General features: G+C 39.8%; 1 protein-coding gene across 6 annotated transcripts in view; it reads left to right on the top strand.

The window, feature by feature from the left end:
* The window catches only part of ikzf2 (IKAROS family zinc finger 2), a 159,022-nt gene that overhangs the window by 33,421 nt on the left and 104,178 nt on the right, over positions 1 to 21,423 (top strand). For 3 of the 6 annotated variants that reach the window (XM_063051575.1, XM_063051574.1, XM_063051573.1), the window contains exon 1: positions 10,943 to 11,189. The exons of 1 other annotated variant lie outside the window; for it this stretch is intronic. In XM_063051575.1, the coding sequence (XP_062907645.1) occupies positions 11,133 to 11,189 (57 nt within the window). In that variant the 5' untranslated portion in view covers positions 10,943 to 11,132. Of the gene's footprint in view, positions 1 to 10,942; positions 11,190 to 21,423 lie in introns of those variants that run through there. 2 more of the 6 variants (XM_063051567.1, XM_063051568.1) reach the window with 1 other exon arrangement.

Below are 21,423 nucleotides of genomic sequence, written 5' to 3'. Positions count from 1 at the left end.
ACTTGGTGTCATCCACAAATTTGCTGGATGACACCAAGTAATCATGGTTTACCAGATTATTATCCGGATTTTTGATAAAGATGACAAACAACAATGGATCCAGCACTTATCCCTGCGGCACACCATTACAGGCCTTCAGTTAGTGTGCCAATCTAATACCACCCTCTGGCTTCTTCAGTGAAGCCAATGTTGAAACATAGAAACATAGAAAATAGGTGCAGGAGTAGGCCATTCAGCCCTTCGAGCCTGCACCGCCATTTATTATGATCATGGCTGATCATCCAACTCAGAACCCCGCCCCAGCCTTCCCTCCATACCCCCTGACCCCCGTAGCCACAAGGGCCATATCTAACTCCCTCTTAAATATAGCCAATGAACTGGCCTCAACAGTCTCCTGTGGCAGAGAATTCCACAGATTCACCACTCTCTGTGTGAAGAATTTTTTCCTAATCTCGGTCCTAAAAGGCTTCCCCTCTATCCTCAAACGGTGGCCCCTCGTTCTGGACTTCCCCAACATCGGGAACAATCTTCCTGCATCTAGCCTGTCCAATCCCTTTAGGATCTTATACGTTTCAATCAGATCCTCCCTCAATCTTCTAAATTCCAACGAGTACAAGCCCAGTTCATCCAGTCTTTCTTCATATGAAAGTCCTGCCATCTCAGGAATCAATTTGGTGAACCTTCTTTGTACTCCCTCTATGGCAAAGATGTCTTTCCTCAGATTAGGGGACCAAAACTGCACACAATACTCCAGGTGTGGTCTCACCAAGGCCTTGTACAACTGCAGTAGTACCTCCCTGCTCCTGTACTCGAATCCTCTCGCTATAAATGCCAGCATACCATTCGCCTTTTTCACCGCCTGCTGTACCTGCATGCCCACTTTCAATGACTGGTGTATAATGACACCCAGGTCTCGTTGCACCTCCCCTTTTCCTAATCGGCCACCATTCAGATAAGAATCTGTTTTCCTATTTTTGCCACCAAAGTGGATAACTTCACATTTATCCACATTAAATTGCATCTGCCATGAATTTGCCCACTCACCCAACCTATCCAAGTCACCCTGCATCCTCTTAGCATCCTCTTCACTGCTAACACTGCCACCCAGCTTCATGTCATCCGCAAACTTGGAGATGCTGCATTTAATTCCCTCATCCAAGTCATTAATATATATTGTAAACAACTGGGGTCCCAGCACTGAGCCTTGCGGTACCCCACTCGTCACCGCCTGCCATTCTGAAAAGGTCCCGTTTATTCCCACTCTTTGCTTCCTGTCTGCTAACCAATTCTCTATCCACATCAATACCTTACCCCCAATACCGTGTGCTTTAAGTTTGCACACTAATCTCCTGTGTGGGACCTTGTCAAAAGCCTTTTGAAAATCCAAATATGCCACATCCACTGGTTCTCCCCTATCCACTCTACTAGTTACATCCTCAAAAAATTCTATGAGATTCGTCAGACATGATTTTCCTTTCACAAATCCATGCTGACTTTGTCCGATCACTTCACCGCTTTCCAAATGTGCTGTTATCACATCCTTGATAACTAACTCCAGCAGTTTCCCCACCACCGACGTTAGGCTAACCGGTCTATAATTCCCCGGTTTCTCTCTCCCTCCTTTTTTAAAAGGTGGGGTTACATTAGCCACCCTCCAATCCTCAGGAACTAGCCCAGAATCTAATGAGTTTTGAAAAATTATCACTAATGCATCCACTATTTCTTGGGCTACTTCCTTAAGCACTCTAGGATGCAGACCATCTGGCCCTGGGGATTTATCTGCCTTCAATCCCTTCAATTTACCTAACACCACTTCCCTACTAACATGTATTTCGCTCAGTTCCTCCATCTCACTGGACCCTCTGTCCCTTACTATTTCTGGAAGATTATTTATGTCCTCCTTAGTGAAGACAGAACCAAAGTAATTATTCAATTGGTCTGCCATGTCCTTGCTCCCCATAATCAATTCACCTGTTTCTGACTGCAGGGGACCTACATTTGTCTTTACCAGTCTTTTCCTTTTTACATATCTATAAAAGCTTTTACAGTCCGTTTTTATGTTCCCTGCCAGTGTTCTCTCATAATCTTTTTTCCCCTTCCTAATTAAACCCTTTGTCCTCCTCTGCTGAACTCTGAATTTCTCCCAGTCCTCAGGTGAGCCACTTTCTCTGGCTAATTTGTATGCTTCTTCTTTGGAATTGATACTATCCCTAATTTCTCTTGTCAGCCACGGGTGCACTACCTTCTTTGATTTATTCTTTTGCCAAACTGGGATGAACAATTGTTGTAGTTCATCCATGCAACCTTTAAATGCTTGCCATTGCATATCCACCGTCAATCCTTTAAGTGTAATTTGCCAGTCTATCTTAGCTAATTCACGTCTCATACCTTCAAAGTTACCCCTCTTTAAGTTCAGAACCTTTGTTTCTGAATTAACTATGTCACTCTCCATCTTAATGAAGAATTCCACCATATTATGGTCACTCTTACCCAAGGGGCCTCTCACGACAAGATCGCTAATTAACCCTTCCTCATTGCTCAAAACCCAGTCCAGAATAGCCTGCTCTCTAGTTGGTTCCTCGACATGTTGGTTCAAAAAACCATCCCGCATACATTCCAAGAAATCCTCTTCCTCAGCACCTTTACCAATTTGGTTCACTCAGTCTACATGTAGATTGAAGTCACCCATTATAACTGCTGTTCCTTTATTGCACACATTTCTAATTTCCTGTTTAATACCATCTCCGACCTCACTACTACTGTTAGGTGGCCTGTACACAACTCCCACCAGCGTCTTCTGCCCCTTAGTGTTACGCAGCTCTACCCATATCGATTCCACATCTTCCCAGCTTATGTCCTTCCTTTCTATTGCTTTAATCTCTTCTTTAACCAGCAACGCCACCCCACCTCCCCTTCCTTCATGTCTATCCCTCCTGAATATTGAATATCCCTGAACGTTGAGCTCCCATCCCTGGTCACCCTGGAGCCATGTCTCTGTGATCCCAACTATATCATAATTATTAATAACAATCTGCACTTTCAATTCATCCACCTTATTATAAATGCTCCTTGCATTGACACATAAAGCCTTCAGGTGCTCTTTTACAACTCTCTTAGCCCTTATACAATTATGTTGAAAAGTGGCCCTTGTTGAATCTAGTTTAGTTCCTCACCCTGAATGCCAAGCAACTGAACCTTCTTGACCAGCATCCCATGCAGAACTTTGTTCAAGGCAATGCTAAAGTCAACGTAGACAATGACCACAGCCTTTCCTGTAACAACTTTCCTGATAACCTCCATGAAAAAACTCAGTAAGATTGGTTAGACACGAGCTACTATGCACAAAGCCATATTGATTATCCTTAATCAGTCTTTGTACACTGAAATACTGATGCAATCAATGGACATTTTATTAGGTACAGGGGTGGGACATGGTGTGGTCTTCTGCTTATGTAGCCCATCCACTTCAAGGTTCAATGTGTTGTGTATTCAGAGATGCTCTTTTACGCATCACAGTTGTAACATGTGGCTATTTGAGATACTATCAAATTTTTGTCAGCTTGGAACAGTCTGACCATTCTTTTCTGACCTCTCATTAATAAGGCATATTCACTCACAGAACTGCTGCTCACTGGATGTTTTTTTGCTTTTCGCACCATTCTCAGTTTCTGAGATACTTAAACCAGCCCATCTGGCACCAACAATCATTCCACTAACAAAATCACTTAGATCACATTTCTTCCACATTCTGCTGTTTGGTCTAAAGAAATAACTGAAACGTCTTGACTATGTCTGCATACTTTTATACATTGAGTTGCTGCCACATGGTTGACTGATTAGAAACAAATCTTATATAAGAAATATTATTTAAAAAAACATGGTTTCTAGCATTAATTACAGGGCTACCATCCAAGTACCTAGATTCGTATAAACTGGGTTTACAATTTAGGTGTAAGGAACGATTAGAAAAATAAATATATGAAATGAATGGCTTTTACTTTTAAATATCAATACAAGAAAATAAAATCTCACCTTACAAAATTGGATCTGTCACAATGATAACATGAGATAAATAGAAGTTTTAAGTTATATTGACATATTTTACTATGAATAATTTTTTACAGAAATAAATGTCACTTTGAATTATTACAGAAAAATAGTGTAACATATAATTATTTTTAATTTTAAAATTCACTGTACTTTCTGAGAACTTTAAAAGAAACTTGGGTGTGGTAGCCCTTTTGGTTAAAAAAATGAAAGGAAATCCTTAAAAAGTGATGACAGGTGTAGATGCCTTGAGCTAAGGAACTGCAAGGGTAAAAAGACCTTGATGTGAAACATATAGAGGCCTCCAAACTGTGGGCAAGTTGAAAGGGCAATATTACAATAGTCATAGGAGATTTCAATAGAATATAGAATTCTTGGGAAAATCAGGTTGGTGCTGGATCCCAAAAGGGGGAATTTGTAGAGTGCCTACAAGGTAACTTTTTTGAGCAGCTCATGGTTGAGCCCAATAGGGAATCTGCTATTTTGGATAGGGTGTTGTGCAATGAACCGAAATTGACTGGAGATTATTAAGGCAAAGAAATCCTTGGGTGGCAGTGATCATATGATAGAATTCACCCTGAAATTTGAGAGGAAGAAGCTAAAGTCAGATGTATCAGTATTACAGTTGAGTAAAGGGAATTGAAGAGGCTTGAGAGAAGAGCTGGTCAAAGTTGATTGGAAGAGGGCACTAGTAGGGATGACAGCAGAGCAGCAACACTGAAATTTCTGGGAGCAATTCAGAAGGCACAGGATAGGTACATCCAAAGAAGAAGTATTCTAAAGGCAGGATGACACAATCGTGCCTGACAAGGGAAGACAAAGAGAGGACATATAATAGAGCAAAAAATTAATGGGAAGTTGGAGGATTGGGAAGCTTTTAAAATCCAATAGAAAGCAACTAATAAAAGTCATAAGGAGGAAAACGATGGAATACAAAGGTAAGTAAGCCAATAATATTAAAGAGGATACCCAAAGTTCCTTCAGATATAAAGTAAAAGAGAGGTAAGTGTAGATATCGGACCACTGGAAAATGTTGTCTGTAGGGAGTAATGGGGACAAAGAAATGACAGCCAAACTGATTAAGTATTCTGCATCAGTCTTCACGGTGGATGACACTAGCAGTATGCTAGTATGAGGGGGCAGAAGTGAGTGAAGTTGCCATTCCTAGGGAGAAGGTACTTGGGAAACTGAAAGATCTGAAGGTAGCTAAATCACTTTGACCTGATGGTCAACACCCCAGGGTTCTGAAAGAGGTAGCTGAAGAGATTGTGGAGGCATCAGTAATGACTTTTCAACAATCAGTAGATCCTGGTATGGTTCCAGAGGACTATTAATTGCAATATTCACAACACTTTTCAAGATGGGAGGGAGGCAGAAGAAAGGAAAATAATAGGCCAGTTAATCAGACATCACTAGTTGGGAAGATATTGGAATCAATTTTTAAGGATGTGCTTTTGGAGTACTTGGAAGCAAATGATATAACAGGCTGAAGTCAGCATGGTTTCCTTAAACAAAATCTTGCCTGATAGATCTTTTGGAATTCTTTGAAGAAATAACAAGCAGGATAGACAAAGGAGACACTCACAACACGCTGGAGGAACTCAGCAGGTCGGGCAGCATCTGTGGAAACGATCAGTCAACGTTTCGGGCCGGAACCCTTCGTCAGGACTGAAGAGGGAAGGGGCAGAGGCCCTATAAAGAAGGTGGGAGGAGGGTGGAAAGGAGAAGGCAGGTAAGTTCCGGGTGAAAAATCAGTAAGGGGGAAGATGAAGGGGTGGGGGAGGGGAAGCAGGGAGGTGATAGGCAGAAAAGGTGAAGAAGGAACAGGGGAAAACACAATGGGTAGTAGGAGGAGGTGGAACCATGAGGGAGGTGATAGGCAGCTGGGGGAGGGGGCAGAGTGAAATAGGGATAGGGGAAGGGAGGGGGAGGGAATTACCGGAAGTTGGAGAATTCTATGTTCGTACCAAGGGGCTGGAGACTACCTAGACGGTATATGAGGTGTTGCTCCTCCAACCTGAGTTTAGCCTCATCATGGCAGTAGAGGAGGCCATGTATGGACATATCTGAATGGGAATGGAAAGCAGAGTTAAAGTGGGTGGCAACCGGGAGATCCTGTCTGTTATGGTGGACGGAGCGGAGGTGCTCAACAAAGCGGTACCCCAAGCAAAGGAGAGTTAGTGGATGTTGTGTACTTGGATCTTCATATGGCCTATGACAAGGTGCCACACATGAGGCTGCTAAACAAGTTAAGAGCCCATGGTACGACAGGAAAGATGACATGGATAGAGCATTGGCTGATTGGCAAGAGGCAAAGAATGGAAATAAACAAAGCCTTTTATGGTTGGCTGCCAGTGACTCGTGGTGTTTCACAGCGATCTGTGTTGGGACCACTTCTTTTTACGTTATATGTCAGTGATTTGGATGATGAAATTGATGGCTTTGTGGCCAAGTTTGTGTACAGTACGAAGATAGGTGGAGGGGCAGGTAGTGTTGAGGAAAAAGGGAAACAGAGGTTGCAGAAGGACTTAGACAGATTAGGAGAATGGACAAAGAAGTGGCTGATGGAATACAGTGTCAGGAGGTGTATGGTCATGCACTTTGGTAGAAGAAATAAAAGTGTAGACTGTTTCCTAAATGGAGAGAAAATTTAAAAATCTAAGGTGCGAAGGGACATGGGAGTCCTTGTGAAGGGTTCCCTAAAGGTTAATTTGCAGGTTGAGTTGGTGGTGAGGAAGACAAATGCAACGTTAGCATTCGTTTCGAGAGGACTAAAATATAAAAGCAAGGATGTAATGTTGAGGTTTTATAAGGCACTGCTAAGGGTTCACTTGGAGTATTGTGAGTAGTTTGGGGCCTGTTATCTAAGAAAGGATGTGCTAACATTGGAGAAGGTTCCGAGAAGGTTCATGAGAATGATTTCTGGAATGAAAGGGTTACCATATGAGCACTGATTGACGGCTCTGGGCCTGTATTCACTGGAATTCAGAAGAATGAGGAGAAATCTCTTTGAAACTTACTGAATGTTGAAAGGCCTTGATAGAGTGGATGCGGAGAGGATGTTTCCTATGGTGGGGAGCCAAGTACCTCAGTATAGTGGGACATCCATTTAGAACGGAGATAAAGAGGATTTTCTTTAGCCAGGCGGTGGTGAGTCTGTGGAATTCATTGCCACAGATGACTGTGGAGGCCAAATCATTGGGTATACTTAAGAAAAAGCTTGTTATATTCTTGATTATTTAGGCCATGAAGTGTTACAGGGAGAAGATAGGATATTGGGGTTGAGAGGGAAATGGATCAGCCATAATGAAATGGCAGAGCAAACTCACTGTACCAAATGGCCTAAGTGGAAAATATTGTGCTGAAATATAAGATTGTTCCTTGACTGAAGCTGGGAAAAAGAAAAAAAGAAATGAAAATAAAGTTTTGAAATGCAAGAGACTGCAAATGAAGAAATATAGATCAATAAATAACTTGCTAGAGAAACTCCGTAGGCTGAGCAGCATCTGTGGATGATGAGGAATTGCCAACAACCCTCTGCAAAAGAACTAAGAGTGAAGAGCAAAGACAGCCAATACAAGGAGAAAAAAGGGAGTAGTGAGACAGGGGAAGTGGGTGATGGTTGAACTGAGGAGGGTTGAAGAATAACAAACAGATTGATCCAAGTGGGGGAGTGGAGGTGTTGGAGTTGAGAGACAGAAACAGGTAGATTATAGATGCAGACAAAGAATGAAAGTGGAAACACAGTGTGTTTTGAGAATCTTGTGTCCAGTATGCAATCAACACAACCTGTCCAAAAAATGTAACTGAGTGTAATTAGGCTGTAAATTCTGGGGTTATTGATCTGGGAGAGGACTGGTACGCTTATCCTTTCAGTGAATCTGGAAGACTTTGTTATACCTATCCAGTGCCTTGAGATGTCTATGGCGGATCATGGAAGCTCCTGGCAGTCAGGGATCACTGCTATCCACACACCATGAGTTTTGTGCCTGCTCTGAGGTCTTGACTTTCAAACACCTGTACGCCATCAATCAATCAAGGACTGTGTTAGTGTATTTCTTTATCAATATCTCCCTTTGTTGAAGTGTTTCTCCCAAAATATGAGGTGCTTCCACGGTCTTTACCTGAATCTCTGGGAACTTTGTCTTGTGCGACGTTGAATGCCCATCTTCTCATGCACTTTTATGAACAAGTCAATGATAACTTGTAAACAGCATCAAAAAAACTACCTTAGCTACCTAGATTCATGTGACCTTGATTTTGCAGTGTAATTTCTGTAGTTCCATCCGATCCTAAAATTACCTTTATTTCCACGGCAAATTTGTTGGAGGCAAGAAGTAGTATTGCAGTCAGAAAGATTGGAAAAAAAGTGCCAGTGCATTGTCAGAGTTGTATTGACACCAGCCTTCACTAAACTTAGATCTATTGTAGACCCAAGAGTAAGATCATGAAGCAACTACAACATGGGGACAGTAATAGGAAACCTAAACCTACAGAGAAATCCAAACTTGCAGTAAAATTCTGGATCATGGTGTATATTTCATTTTCTAGGTCAATATTTTGAGCACCCAACCGGGGAACAGGCTATATTACAACCAATATTAATATTTAATGTACTATTACACAGGTAAAGGGTCTTTAGGAAAGAGGGACCATAAAATAATCAATTTTAATTGCGATTGAGAGTGATTTAGTTCAACAAATAACTAGGATCATTAACTTAAAAAAAGAGCAAACTGAGTAGGTCCAAAGTGTAAGCAGACTTTAGTATTTTGGGAAACTAGATTAATAGGTATGACAGTACACATACAATTGCTAACATTTAAATGGATGTACTGTTTTGAACAGATATACAGCACATCCTTTTAAGGCACAAAATTCCAACAGGCAAAGTGGTCTGACTGGGGCTTACAAAAGAGATAGAGTATCAGAAACCAAAACAAATGCTTTTAATGTTGTCAGAAAAGAGCAGTGAATCCAAGGATTGGAAAAAATCTGCATTCAGCAAACAATGACTATGATAACGAAAATAAAATTAGAAAGCAAGAAAAATCTAACAAGATCATGAAACAGACCATAAAAGCTTCTTTAGATATTTTAATTTAATAAACATTCGTGTGGGTTTCTTGGAGAAAGGAGGAAATTTACATTGCGGAAAAAAGGGTAGAGAAATTAGACAAATGCAATTCAAAATATTCTCATTGAAATGCTGGAGAAAGTAAACACAGTGCTCCAGAAAATGAGCAGCTGAAAGACACTACCATTGGTTTATAAAAAAGTATTAAAGAAATTAATGGGACTGGATGAATTCCCAAGAATTGATCATCTGTACTCCATATTGTGAAAAACTATTGGGTGTACTGATTGCCATTTTTTCAAAATTTCACAGATTCTAGATTAGAAAGTTGCAATTTTAATTTTGCTTTTTTAAGAAACAAGGGAGACAGGAAACTTGAAAATATGGACAATTAATCTGATATCGGTAGATTTTATTAGTATTGCTACTTCATTGCCTTATTCGTTTTATCAATAAAAATATTTGTTTTATAACAAATTTGTTTACAATGTAACCTAGTCAAAGGTGCTTTGTAGTAAGAAAATCACCAAAAAAATAATACTCGTCCACAGGAGAAGGCATTAGAATGAGTGCTGTATAGTGTGGGCAGCAAAATAAGGTAAAAGCAACATATTAAAGAGGAGCTACAAGTGGTGTGGAAAATAGGTTTAAAAGGGGATTTTCATCAATTAAGACTGGGATAGCTGAAAGCCAGTGGGCAGTAGTATGGCAAGTAGGGGCAAAAAGGAGAAGTAAGTAGTTGAAAAAGGATAATTTGCAAAAATTGTTTAAGTTTCTAAGGTTAGAAGAAGTGAGGAAGTTGTAAAGATAAAGTGGGAAACTTCTCTAGGAATCCATTGTTCAGTATGGTATGCTTTTCTAAGCTATTAGGCAACTGTGGAGAATTACATTTCACCTTCATTCAGTCCTAGAAGTGTTCCTTAATAGGCTAGATTTTGTGTGCATGTACATGGGTCAGCATGGAATATGCAAACCATGGAAAGTGAGGGGGTGATTGGGGATTGTAGGGTTGAGAGAGGGTTGTCAACCTATCAGCTATAGTCTACTGCCTGAAATATCTCATGGATATTTCACTCAGTCTCCAGAAATGCCTCAAGATCATGGAACTATTTGAATTCTAGTATGAGGAACTTTATCTAACCAGGAGCCAATGCTGTTCAAATAGTTTATCGTGAATAAGACATGGTGCGAGAAAAGAAAACTTGCCATAAATTGCTCTTCAAAAAATTGAGTCTCTTCAAGAGCTGACAGAATTCCCTATTTTCAGCACTCCCGCGGATCTGATATCAAATTGTGCTCCAGCTACTCTAAGCTATATGAAAATCTCGTGCACTCACTTTCAAAACTACGGCTCAGACTTCATTTACCCTTAATCTTTATATCCAATCGAGACTTAGCTTAATCGTGATTTATATATATGCTTTTATGGAAACAGTATATAAATATACGTATTTTGGATCCACAATTAACGTAAAATATAGCTGAGTTCCAAATCAAGTTTTAAAGATAGAACTAGTAAATCCACCCGCCTCTGATATACGAACAGCCTCGTTCTAGACGCAGCCGCTTTCTCGGTGTGTTCACCTTTTGCACCTGTACGGGACACACCACCAACGCCTCGTTTTGCTGCAAACACAATACTGCACAGATTAACTTGTGTTACGCTAAAGTTAACTTACTATACACATAAGAATCGGAGTTTATTTGAGTTCACGTTGCACCGCATTAAACAGTTCCACAATGAAAAAACAGCCGAAATGACTATTTGTGGCAAGTGTAACCTCACACTGAGATGTTGTAGTTCCTAGGGGATTCAATGGAGCGGTGCGATACAGAACCCGCATGTGGGTTTGCGGGCTGCAGCCGCTCGTATCCAGGAAACGGGCCCGCTCCGGGATTCCAGGAGTGAGCCGACCCTGTAGCGGCCTCAACCCGGGGAGGTGCGGCCTGGCATTGCGATGCAACTGGCGACTATAAGGGTTAGAGGGGCAGCCGCCATCGTAGTACGATGTGGCGATCAGGAGTGCGCTTCCAGGTCATCGGGAGAAAGAAGCATAACCTGCAGGTAAACCCTTCACTCCTCAACGCAGAGGGAAGGCCAAGTCAGTTCACTTCACGTCAGCCTTCCCGCAAAAGAATCGTTTTCTCCTTGTCATAAGCTTTAGCGACCCAGGCAATGGCCTGTGTTAAAGAGGCTCAGCGTAAGGGTTTCAGACCTGGCAAATATTTCATTTGGTTCAAGAATTCGCACATATATAGATAGTAAGGATTTAGGAACTGCTTTAGATGCCAGAACTTTTGATGATTAATCACTTAATTTATTCTATTTAAAATAAAGCTATCTCGCCTTAATAATAACGCTTGTGGGTAATACAAATTGATGGCAATTGATTCGAAGTGTGTCTGTTACCTGTCCAAAATTAGTGACATGACAACGATTGTTATTACTACTGCCGAGAGCTGATACTTGCACAGCAAGTTTACGAAGTCATTTAATACATTTAGTAGCAACAGTGTTACCTTGATGATATCAGATCGCCATTTAACAACCGCAGAATTTCACATGGAAAAAAGATCTTCGGCCATTATTGTACCTGTGTAACTCGTTGCAAACCCTGATTCTGAAACAACAATTTTTTTCAAGATATTCATCCACCTATACTAGTTTGACAAGTGCTATTGGTTTTACTCCGTTCACTGTACCTGGTTAAAACATTACGTGTCATAGCAACTCCTTATAATCTCATCAATATGATCATTGTATACCATTTCCAATTGCTATGTAGTGCCATATGGATAACTTAGCTTGATCCCAAATTAAAGTGGAACATTTTTTTTCCCTTTCATAAGTTTTGAGAATATAGATTGGCATTGTTAGTTAAAAGCGGATAATAAAAAACATTAAAATCTGCACTCAAGATTGAATATCTTGTGTCTTTCAAATAAATAGAAAGCTATTTAAAGGTGAAATCTAAATTGAGATACACAACCTCAAGATAAACTTTTCAGAAATGGTATGATTGCTTAAATAAATCTTGGATACAATTAAACTTAAGTCACTTGTAAACATGAAAAAAACAAAGAAAATACAATCAGGCCATATTGATAAAGTAAAGTTTTTTATGAATGTTAAGTGTAAGAAAAGTCACATTGGTATTTTGAGAAATTTAGGAAGGCCGCTTTGGATTGGGAATGTGGATATGGCTAAATTCCTCAATAAATATTTTGCATCTGTTTCATTATTGAGATATTGTGCAGATGTGAATGCTCCTTAAAACTGCTGCATGGAGATAAATGCAGAAATTATTTCAGCTCAGATTAATCCATTGAAAATCGATTAGGTTTCTGGACGTGACATCATTGAACAACAATTACTGAATGAAATAGAATACCCATTATGGAAGTCATTGCCTCAGAATAATTCTTAGGGTGCTTGACATTCATCAATGAGAAAAAAATGATGATATCGGTATTTAGGAAAAAGGAGACCTTAATACTTTTAGACCAATTCATAGCAGAGCAAAGATGTTAGGTATTATTGTTTTTACTATATTCTCCCATGCTGGAAGATAGTTTTGGAGTCCCAGTCTTGTATTCGTAAATGCTGGTTTGTTTTCCTCCAGATTTGAATAAGTTACTTGTTCACCTACTGAAAATCCAGTCCACAATGATATGAGAGTATTTTATCTGTAATGCCAGACAGCATATTAATAATGATTGTTAATAACAAAATTATGAATTGTTCAATGATTTTTGTATGCTAGAGTCTATGGTGTTAATTATTTCATCATTGTTTAATGTTTAAAAAGGAGTCATATACTACCTATAGGCACAAACAAGAGAAAACCTGCAACACACACAAAATATTGGAGGAACTCAGCAGTCCAGGCAGCATCAGTGGAAAAAAAGTACAGTTAATGCTTTGGGCAGAGACCGTTTGGCAGGACCGGAGGAAAAAAGAGGAGTAGATTTCAAAGGAGAGGAGGAGAGAGAAGTACAAGGTGATAGGTGAAACTGGGAGGGGGAGGGATGAAGTAAGGAGCTGAGAAGTTGATTGGTGAAAGAAATACAGGGCTGGAGAAGGGGGAGTCTGATAGGAGAGAACATAAGGCCATGGAAGAAAGAAAAGTGGGATGGGGGGGAGGAGCACCAGAGGGAGGTGAAGGCCAGGCAAGGAGTTAAGGTGAGAGAGGGAAAAGGGGATTGGAAATGGTGAAGGGAGAGGGGAGCATTACCAGAAGTTCAAGAAATCTTTTAAGCATTCACTTCAAACTTTCATTTTAAAAACGAGTATTCTATAACTTAATCAAACACTAGATATATTTTGCTGTCAAAGCAACTTATTTGACTTGATTTGGAAATTTAGTTTATATTACATTATGAACTAACATGAAACCTTAAATTGTTAGGAACTGTTTGCTGTTACTGTACTTAGATTAAAATGTAGGCATTTATTTCTGACATATTGTGATGTTGAGAATAGATTTAGATTTTTGGCAAAGATTTTCCAGTGTATTGGATCTAATTATCCTCTCTGAGGCAAAAAAAATTGAAAACAAGAATTGTTTTATAAATATTAAAATTGTGTAAAACAGTGTTACCTGTAGGAATATCATTTAAGATCACTTGGGAGGTGCAATTAGTAAAATTCCAGCACAGCTTCCAGAAAGAGGGTGGTGCCTTTTATAAATTGATTACGGGGCAAATCAACAGGTAATTGCAGCTGAAGGATAAGAGACAAGAGATTGCAGAGCAAGATGACAAGCTGCTAGAGGAACTCTGTGTCGAGCAGCATTTGTGAAAGCAAAGTGATGGTTGATGTTTTTTGTTGACATCCTGCATCAGTTATGAGACTGTAAAGGAGAGATTGTCAATGTAAACAGTTGAAGATGAGGGGTGAGGCATTAGCTGCAGGTGATAGGTGGATCCAGGTGAAGAAGCATTGATGGACAGAACAAACGAGAAAATACGCAGATGCTAGAAATCCGAGCAACACACACAAAACACTGGAGGAACTCGGCAGCCCAGGCAGTATCAATGGAAAAGAGTACAGTTGACGCTTCGGGCTGAAACGCTTTAGCAGGGCTCTGAAGGGTTCGTCCTGCTGAAGGGTTTCAGCCAAAATGTCGACTGTGCTCTTTTCCATAGATGCTGCCTGGGCTGCTGAGTTCCTCCAGTGTTTTGTGTGTCTCATGGTCAGGACAAACCAGGCTGGAGAGGGAGGGGTGAAGATAGTGACAAATTCTGGGATGTAATTAGTAGAGACAACAGGGGTCTGTAGATCATGAAATCTGATTTTTTTTTAAATGAAGGTGATGGGTGGAACCAGGTAAGGGAGGGATGCTGTGCAGGTGGGAAGGGTGAGGGTAGTGGACAAAGTGAGTTGAGTGTGTGAGCTTTAGGCAGATGGAACCAGATGTAGGAGGGTTAAGAGAATGGGGTAACAAGGGGCAGGTTTGAGGTTGGAAAGAAAGGGGAAGTGAAACAGGGCCTGGGTGGATCAGGAAGAGTTTGGGGCAGTGAGATTAGAATGAGTGAAGTCAGTGGAGAAGTCAAAATGATTAATACTGCTTAAAGAAAGTTTAGAAGACATGTATTGAGTCTGATTGGCAGTTAGACTTTTAAGAATTTAGAAGACATGTATTGAGTCTGATTGGCAGTTAGACTTTATTTTGGAAAGTAAATTAGTAGAAGCCTCATTGCCAGAAATTGGTCATCTGCATGAATCACATTGCAAGGACACTGTAAAGACAATGTGAGGAATATGATTGTCTTTGTTTCGACACCATAGAGTGAAACAGATTCATGATCACTTCTGGATTTTTGTGTATCACTCCAAAACTTCCACCAACCATTTGTTGAAGTGGTACTTGTGACTTCATCATCAGCCATTTCAAGTGATGAATTCCTGTTCAATGTCCATAAGGAAATTAGTCCATATTGACCTGACTCGACTGTGTTTATATGCTACATTGCTAAACTGGAAATGACTAATTCCCATATTGTTTTCTATCCTTAGGAGGAGGAGGGCTCCCTTGTAGAATGTATTTACCCTCCCATTAAATAACATATACCCTGATACCCTGAGATCACCAATAGACCAATGGAAATCTGAATTCCACATTCCTTTGCCTAGCCTTGTTTTACTATTTTCTAACCTGATCCACACTACCCCCTCCTCACCCTGTGCTTACAATCAATAATTCTCATTTCTATTTGACCATCAAGAAGAAACTACCTCCCCCAACCCCAACCCCAACCCTTTCAGCTCTGACCCCTAGATTGCACATTTTCATTAACTTGAACCTTTGGAACTCTTTGAGGTTTGTTGTAGAAGGTGCACAATTAAAATATTTCTGTTTGCCCTCCCTGATTTTGAATATTATATTGGAGGAAGTATAGAATTCCAAAATGATTTCTAACATTAGGGCTCATTTTACAAAGGTAGCCTTAATGGCTTGTTCAAAGTTCAAAGTAAATTTGTTATCAAAGTATATATATGTCATTGTATACAACCCTGAGGTTAATTTTTCTTATGGGCATACACAGGAGCCATTTCAGAATCAATGAAAGAACACGTCCAACAGGGCGGACAAACAACCACTGTGCAAATGACAACAAACTGTGCAAATATAAAACAGAAAAATATATAAATAAACAATGTATTGAGAATATGTGATGAAGAGTCCTTGAGAGTGAGTCCATTAACAAGTTAATATATACATCTTTCTTACTTTGATTGCATTACCACAAAATATATTTGTAGATTGATAAAGATATCTTTACGATGATCTTCCTCTTAAAAAAAACTTTGACCCCGAAGGCTGTTTGGTGCACAGAAATGGGTAGATTAGTGAAGGTAAAATACTCTGTAGTCATTTTAGAGATAATTGAAGTCGTATAAGTTCCTACAGAAGGTAATGCCGTACAAGTTCAAAAGCTTCCCTTATTTATCCTGTGTGATCATTGATAGTCCTAACTTAATAATTCAGAATCAAAATTTTAAACCGATGTTTTGACAAAGATAGTTGTCTACACTGGTCAGATGGTAGATGCCATATTTTTGTTTGACAGGTTGTTCCCAAGGATCCACATTGAGTCAAACTTCTGTTCCTGATGAATGACAATTACCTTGAAAACTAAAAACTTATGGTCTAGCTGAAACATGCTGGTCTTGCTTCAGAAGGGAAAATCCATGATTAAGTGTTAGTGCTAGCTGGAGTGTATTCTGTAGAATATACTCAAGCAAGGTGTATTTCATATTAAGATCTTGGGAGGAAGGCTGCTGTATAATACTATCCCGAGTAAACTTCCTTTGAACCAGTTGTGCAAGAGCATAAGTCAAATGTGAATCTCCACAATGTCGGTTACAGCTTGTGAAGGAAACCATTAATGACAACTGGTTAGCATTACTTGCAAATAATAATCTTGCAATACTAGCATTTTAACATGTATGTATGCATTCACATTTATTCCACCACTTTTGTCATATCCTGTCTATTGTGAAACAATATCAGTAACACACTTGCCTTTTGGTTGGAGAGGAAATATTGGTTAATAGGAGTAACCAATTGGAAGAAACGCTTCCAAACAACTGGAGGGAATCTTTTTAGTTCCACTATATGTTGTTCACCAGTCTGACACCATTGAGAAAAAAGTGAGGAAACGACCTATGGAGGAGTGGCAATCATTGTGCGCTGACAGTCAGCCCACTCATTTCCCATCTCCCCTTATCCTGGTCTATCCTTTTTTTTGTCCATTTCAATCTGTTGTTCAAGTTTCTGCCCACTGCTTCCCCTCTTATCCATGTTGCACTGTTGTACCTTTTTCATTGTGGATTTCCAAGAACTCCCAGCTGTTCATCCCACCCCCCACATCCTACTATCCTGTAACATGACTTGTATGAGGCAGAGGAGAAAAACTGGTGTCATTGCAGTTTTCACTTCTATATTGTCACAGATTCTGATACCTTATAAATTATAAAGTTTATATTAGAGGAAAGAGATGTGGCACTGGTAGACGATGGCCAGCTCTAGAGGAGGATACCCACTATACTAACTCTTTGGAAAACAATGATGCATCAGTCTGCTTAAGGTGGGTTAGCCTACAGATGACCAGTTCACATGGATTTATGATTAAATGGCCTTCAAGGAAGATGAAGGAATTTGGGAGAACCCTCCTTCAACTTCTATGGGCTTTATTCAGAGCTCAGAGCCTATCGTTGTCAATTGCCTTTTGAAGGAGACATCCATTAAAGGACCATCAATGAGCCACAAGGAAAATAAGTTGCGGGGAAACAAGAGTGTTGGGTAAGGAGGAAATCTGATTGCTTTGAGAGATGGTATGGACTTGTTGAGCTGAATAGCCTCCTTATACATTGAATGATAACTATGAATAGAATATATATGCAATCAATATCTGCAGTTTGCACTAACTTATTCACCCAGTGGTGAATTCATCCTAAAAATACTGTATGTGCTTGTGATTTGCACAAGACCAATTCACCTATTTACCAGAACAGTTAATACTGTGCAATAGAATTGTATGCCCTTACTCAATCATTGAACTCTGAAAGTTTTAAAATTGGCAAATGTTAGCCTTTTAATTTTTTTTCATATCTAAGAAGGCCCCTTCAAGCTAACAATTGACAGTGTAAAGGAGGCAATGAAGATATGTAGAATTTTGACATCCCTTTCTTTGGAGATGAAGAGATAGTTAGCTCCCAGTAACCTGGTGATGTGATTATTAGCATTCAATGGAGCTATCAGTCACACTGACTTGAGCCTTTTCGATGACCATTTACAACCTATTCTCAATACCAAGTTAATCCATTTCTTAAAACATAATGCTACATGAAAGCCATATACAAGGATGCTCAGTAGAACTATGTTCTACTATGGGTCTATCTTCATAGTACTCATGTAAACCATGTGGATACTTTTAGGGAGATAGTTCAGTTTTCGACCTGGGAACTTTAAGTTCTTGAGTAAATGAGAACAGATACTAGTGAAATGAAAAACGTTTGTATTGAGGACACAATTATACAACCTTTGCTCAACAGAAAGCTATGAAAAGGAAATATTTTGAGCACCAGCATTGTGTAATGAACCAGTCATTCTTCCAAGTGGAATTTGCACAAATGCAGAAAAATTAGATAAGAAACATTTAATCAGGAATGAGTTGATGTCACCGACTATTGCAATCATATGTTCCATGCATTCATACAAGTTCTGAATGTCAGTGTATTTTTCTACTTAAATACCTTTGGAAGTGCAACAAGAGAGGATGTTCAGGGATGTTGTCAAATGTATTATATATATACTTAATGTACCTATCCCAAAGAAATCATACTTAATTTCCTGTGCATGTCACTGACTCCATGCTGATTTACACAAAATTATTCTCTTGCTCAGTGAGATGAATGAAGTGTGGTCAAGCCATGAGAAGAATTACAATAAAGGAATCATGGAAGTAAAAACTCCTGTCAGATTGCCTCAACTTCTCAACCATTGTTATCTCTGTAGCCCAAATGTTGTTTCACTTCCTGTTGGCTGACTCTGATTCTGCTTGGATGCAGGTGGTGAAGGCTTTGGTAGCATCCATGAAAGCTGCAAAGTAGAGGATGACAATCAAGAACACCGTAACAATATAACTAGTCAATTTTCACCACCCTCCTTAGACAAAACAGACTCAAGTGCTGCCTGCTTTCTGATACAGTCATCTGTGCAAATTTTGTCATAGATCTTTTTATTCCTTTTAGGCTTGAATTCTGCAATAATTAAAACAATAATATTTTTCTTGCCCAGCAGCTGCTTGTCTGATTGATCTGCCCCAACTGATCTAGCTGCACAGTTTGCACAATATCAACTTAATAAATAAGTATGGGAGTAGGCCATTTGGTCATCTGGGCATGCAGTGCCATTCATTAAGATTGTACCTGCTTGAATGTTCATGCCATTTTCCTGCAGTTTCCTTATACCTGTATTCTTTGATTCTCTTAATGTCCACAAGTCTATTTATCTATATTTCGAACAAATAATGATAGCCGCCATAGCCCTCAGGTAGAGAACTTTTGATCTCCAATCCTTGTGGCTTTTCTCAAACCTAACTGGCCTAGTCTTAATTCTAAAACAGTGTCCTCTGGCTTTGGACTCCACAGCTAGGTCAAACATCCTCTGAGCATCCAGTTTTTTCAATCATATAATCACCACTTAACCAGGTGTCCTAACTCACTCCTGTACACGGATTCATCGCCATCTGTGATTTGTTCAGCAATAGTAGTGTCATTGGCGTTGGAGATGTGCAGAACTACACAGTCATGTGCATATAAGGAATGGAGCAGGAGGCTAAACACACAGCCTTCAGGTGCACCTGTGTTGATTGTCAACTCTTTATGATTACCGTGAGGAGGTGTTATCATCAATCGGAGTCTGCCCTTGATGAAGTCAAGTATCCAGTTGCAGATGGAGGTACAGTGGTTCAGGTCTTAAAGCTTGATGATAAGTTTGGATGCGATGTTTGTATTGAATGCCGAGCTGTCATCAATGAATGCAGCTTCACATGTGTGTCCCTATTAATCATATATTCCAGAGCATAGTGAAGAGCCAGAGACACTGCATCTGCCATTAACCTGTTGTGTTGATAGGCAAACTGAAGGAGCTCCAGGTCACCTCTGAAGCAGGAGTTGATTTGCACCAAAATCAACCTCCTAAGAATGCGGGGGTGGGGGTGTAATAATTTGATATATATTATCAAATATCATTGATAAGGTGGATGTGGAGAAGATGTTTACTCTGGCGGGGGTATCCAGAACCAGAGAGCACAGCCTCACAATTGAGGAGTGACCTTTTAGAACAGGGGTAAGGAGGAATTTTTTTTAGCCAGAGAGCAGTGAATCTGTGGAATGCTCTGCCACAGACTGTGGAAGAAGCCACGTCCACGGGTGTATTTAAACCGGAAGTTGATAGTTTTCTGATTGGTCAGTGCATCAAAGGATATGACAAGAAGGCAGGTGTATGGGGTTGAGTGAGATCCGGGATCAGCCATGATGGAATGGCAGAGCAGACTCAGTGGGATGAATGGCCTAATTTTGCTCCTATGTCTTATGGTCTTATGGTCTAAAGCACTTCTTATGGGCACTACTGGACAGTAGTTGTTAAGAAAGGTCACTATGCTTTTCTTGGACACAGAACTAATAGGTGCTTTTTTGAAGCTGGTGGGAACCTCAGACTACAGAAGTCAGAGGTTAAGTATGTCCATAAATACTCACTCAAGCCAGCTACCGTTCCTGGAAGGAGTGTTTTGAAACTTAGCTGCACTCCGTGAATGGCAAATGTAGTTTTTTTTAAAGAAATATGACTAAAATTGTACATAATAATCCAAATGCAAGCTCAACAAGGCTCTTTATGAATACAGTGAGAGGTCCTCAATTCATCTTTATACCATATGCCTTCCTAATCATTTTGTACATGATGATTTCAGTGAGATGTATACAAGGATGTCTGGAAACCCTTGAAAATTAACATTTCTCATTTGTCAACCAAAATTGATAACTTCACATTTTTCTACATTATATTGCTTCTGCCCTGTTCTTTCCCACTTACTCAGCTTGTCTATATCTCCTTGAACTTCTTCAGTCCTCCTCTGTACTCATAGTTCTCTGTATTTTGTATCATATGCAAGAAAGTAGTTGCATAGAAAATGAAAGTAAAGTGTTATATTTGCACAGGTTTAATCATGTGGGAACATGGATAAGTTTGTGTTGATGAGTTTTGTTATCTTAGTTGCTCTTCCATCTTGCCCATTCTTCAAAGTTCAGTGGAAAGCATCCTTCTAATTTGTTTGATCCATATAATTTAAAGACTATTTCATGGAGACCTCTGGGAGGATGCTGAAATGTCAGTTTTAATATCAAGACAGCTTTGTGTCAATAGTATTGCAATATGGATCATGGAAAAGAAGGAGTAACCAATTCAGTTTCTTTTGAAATGGGTGAATCTTGCATTTAATAAAAGCATCTGTAGCTAATTAACAAGTAAAATTAGCAACTGGGTCTGCAGTGCCCTCATTATCCAGTATATCTTTTGCAGGGTCCAGGATGTTTCTGATCGTGTCCACGATATCTTGAAGTGGGAAGGAGAACAGAGGGTCGTGGTACATATTGGTACCAATGACGTGGGTAGGAAAAGGGAGGAGGTCCTGAAAACAGACTAGAATAGGCAGGAAGTTGAGAAGCAGGACCTCAAATATAGTTATTTCGGGATTACTGCCTGTGCCATGTGACAGTGAGTATAGTAATA

The sequence above is a fragment of the Mobula hypostoma genome, chromosome 6, assembly GCF_963921235.1.
Source record: "Mobula hypostoma chromosome 6, sMobHyp1.1, whole genome shotgun sequence".
Classification (NCBI taxonomy): domain Eukaryota; kingdom Metazoa; phylum Chordata; class Chondrichthyes; order Myliobatiformes; family Myliobatidae; genus Mobula; species Mobula hypostoma.
The sequence above is the reverse complement of the archived record's forward strand: the minus strand, read 5'-3'. Positions and strand labels throughout refer to the sequence as shown.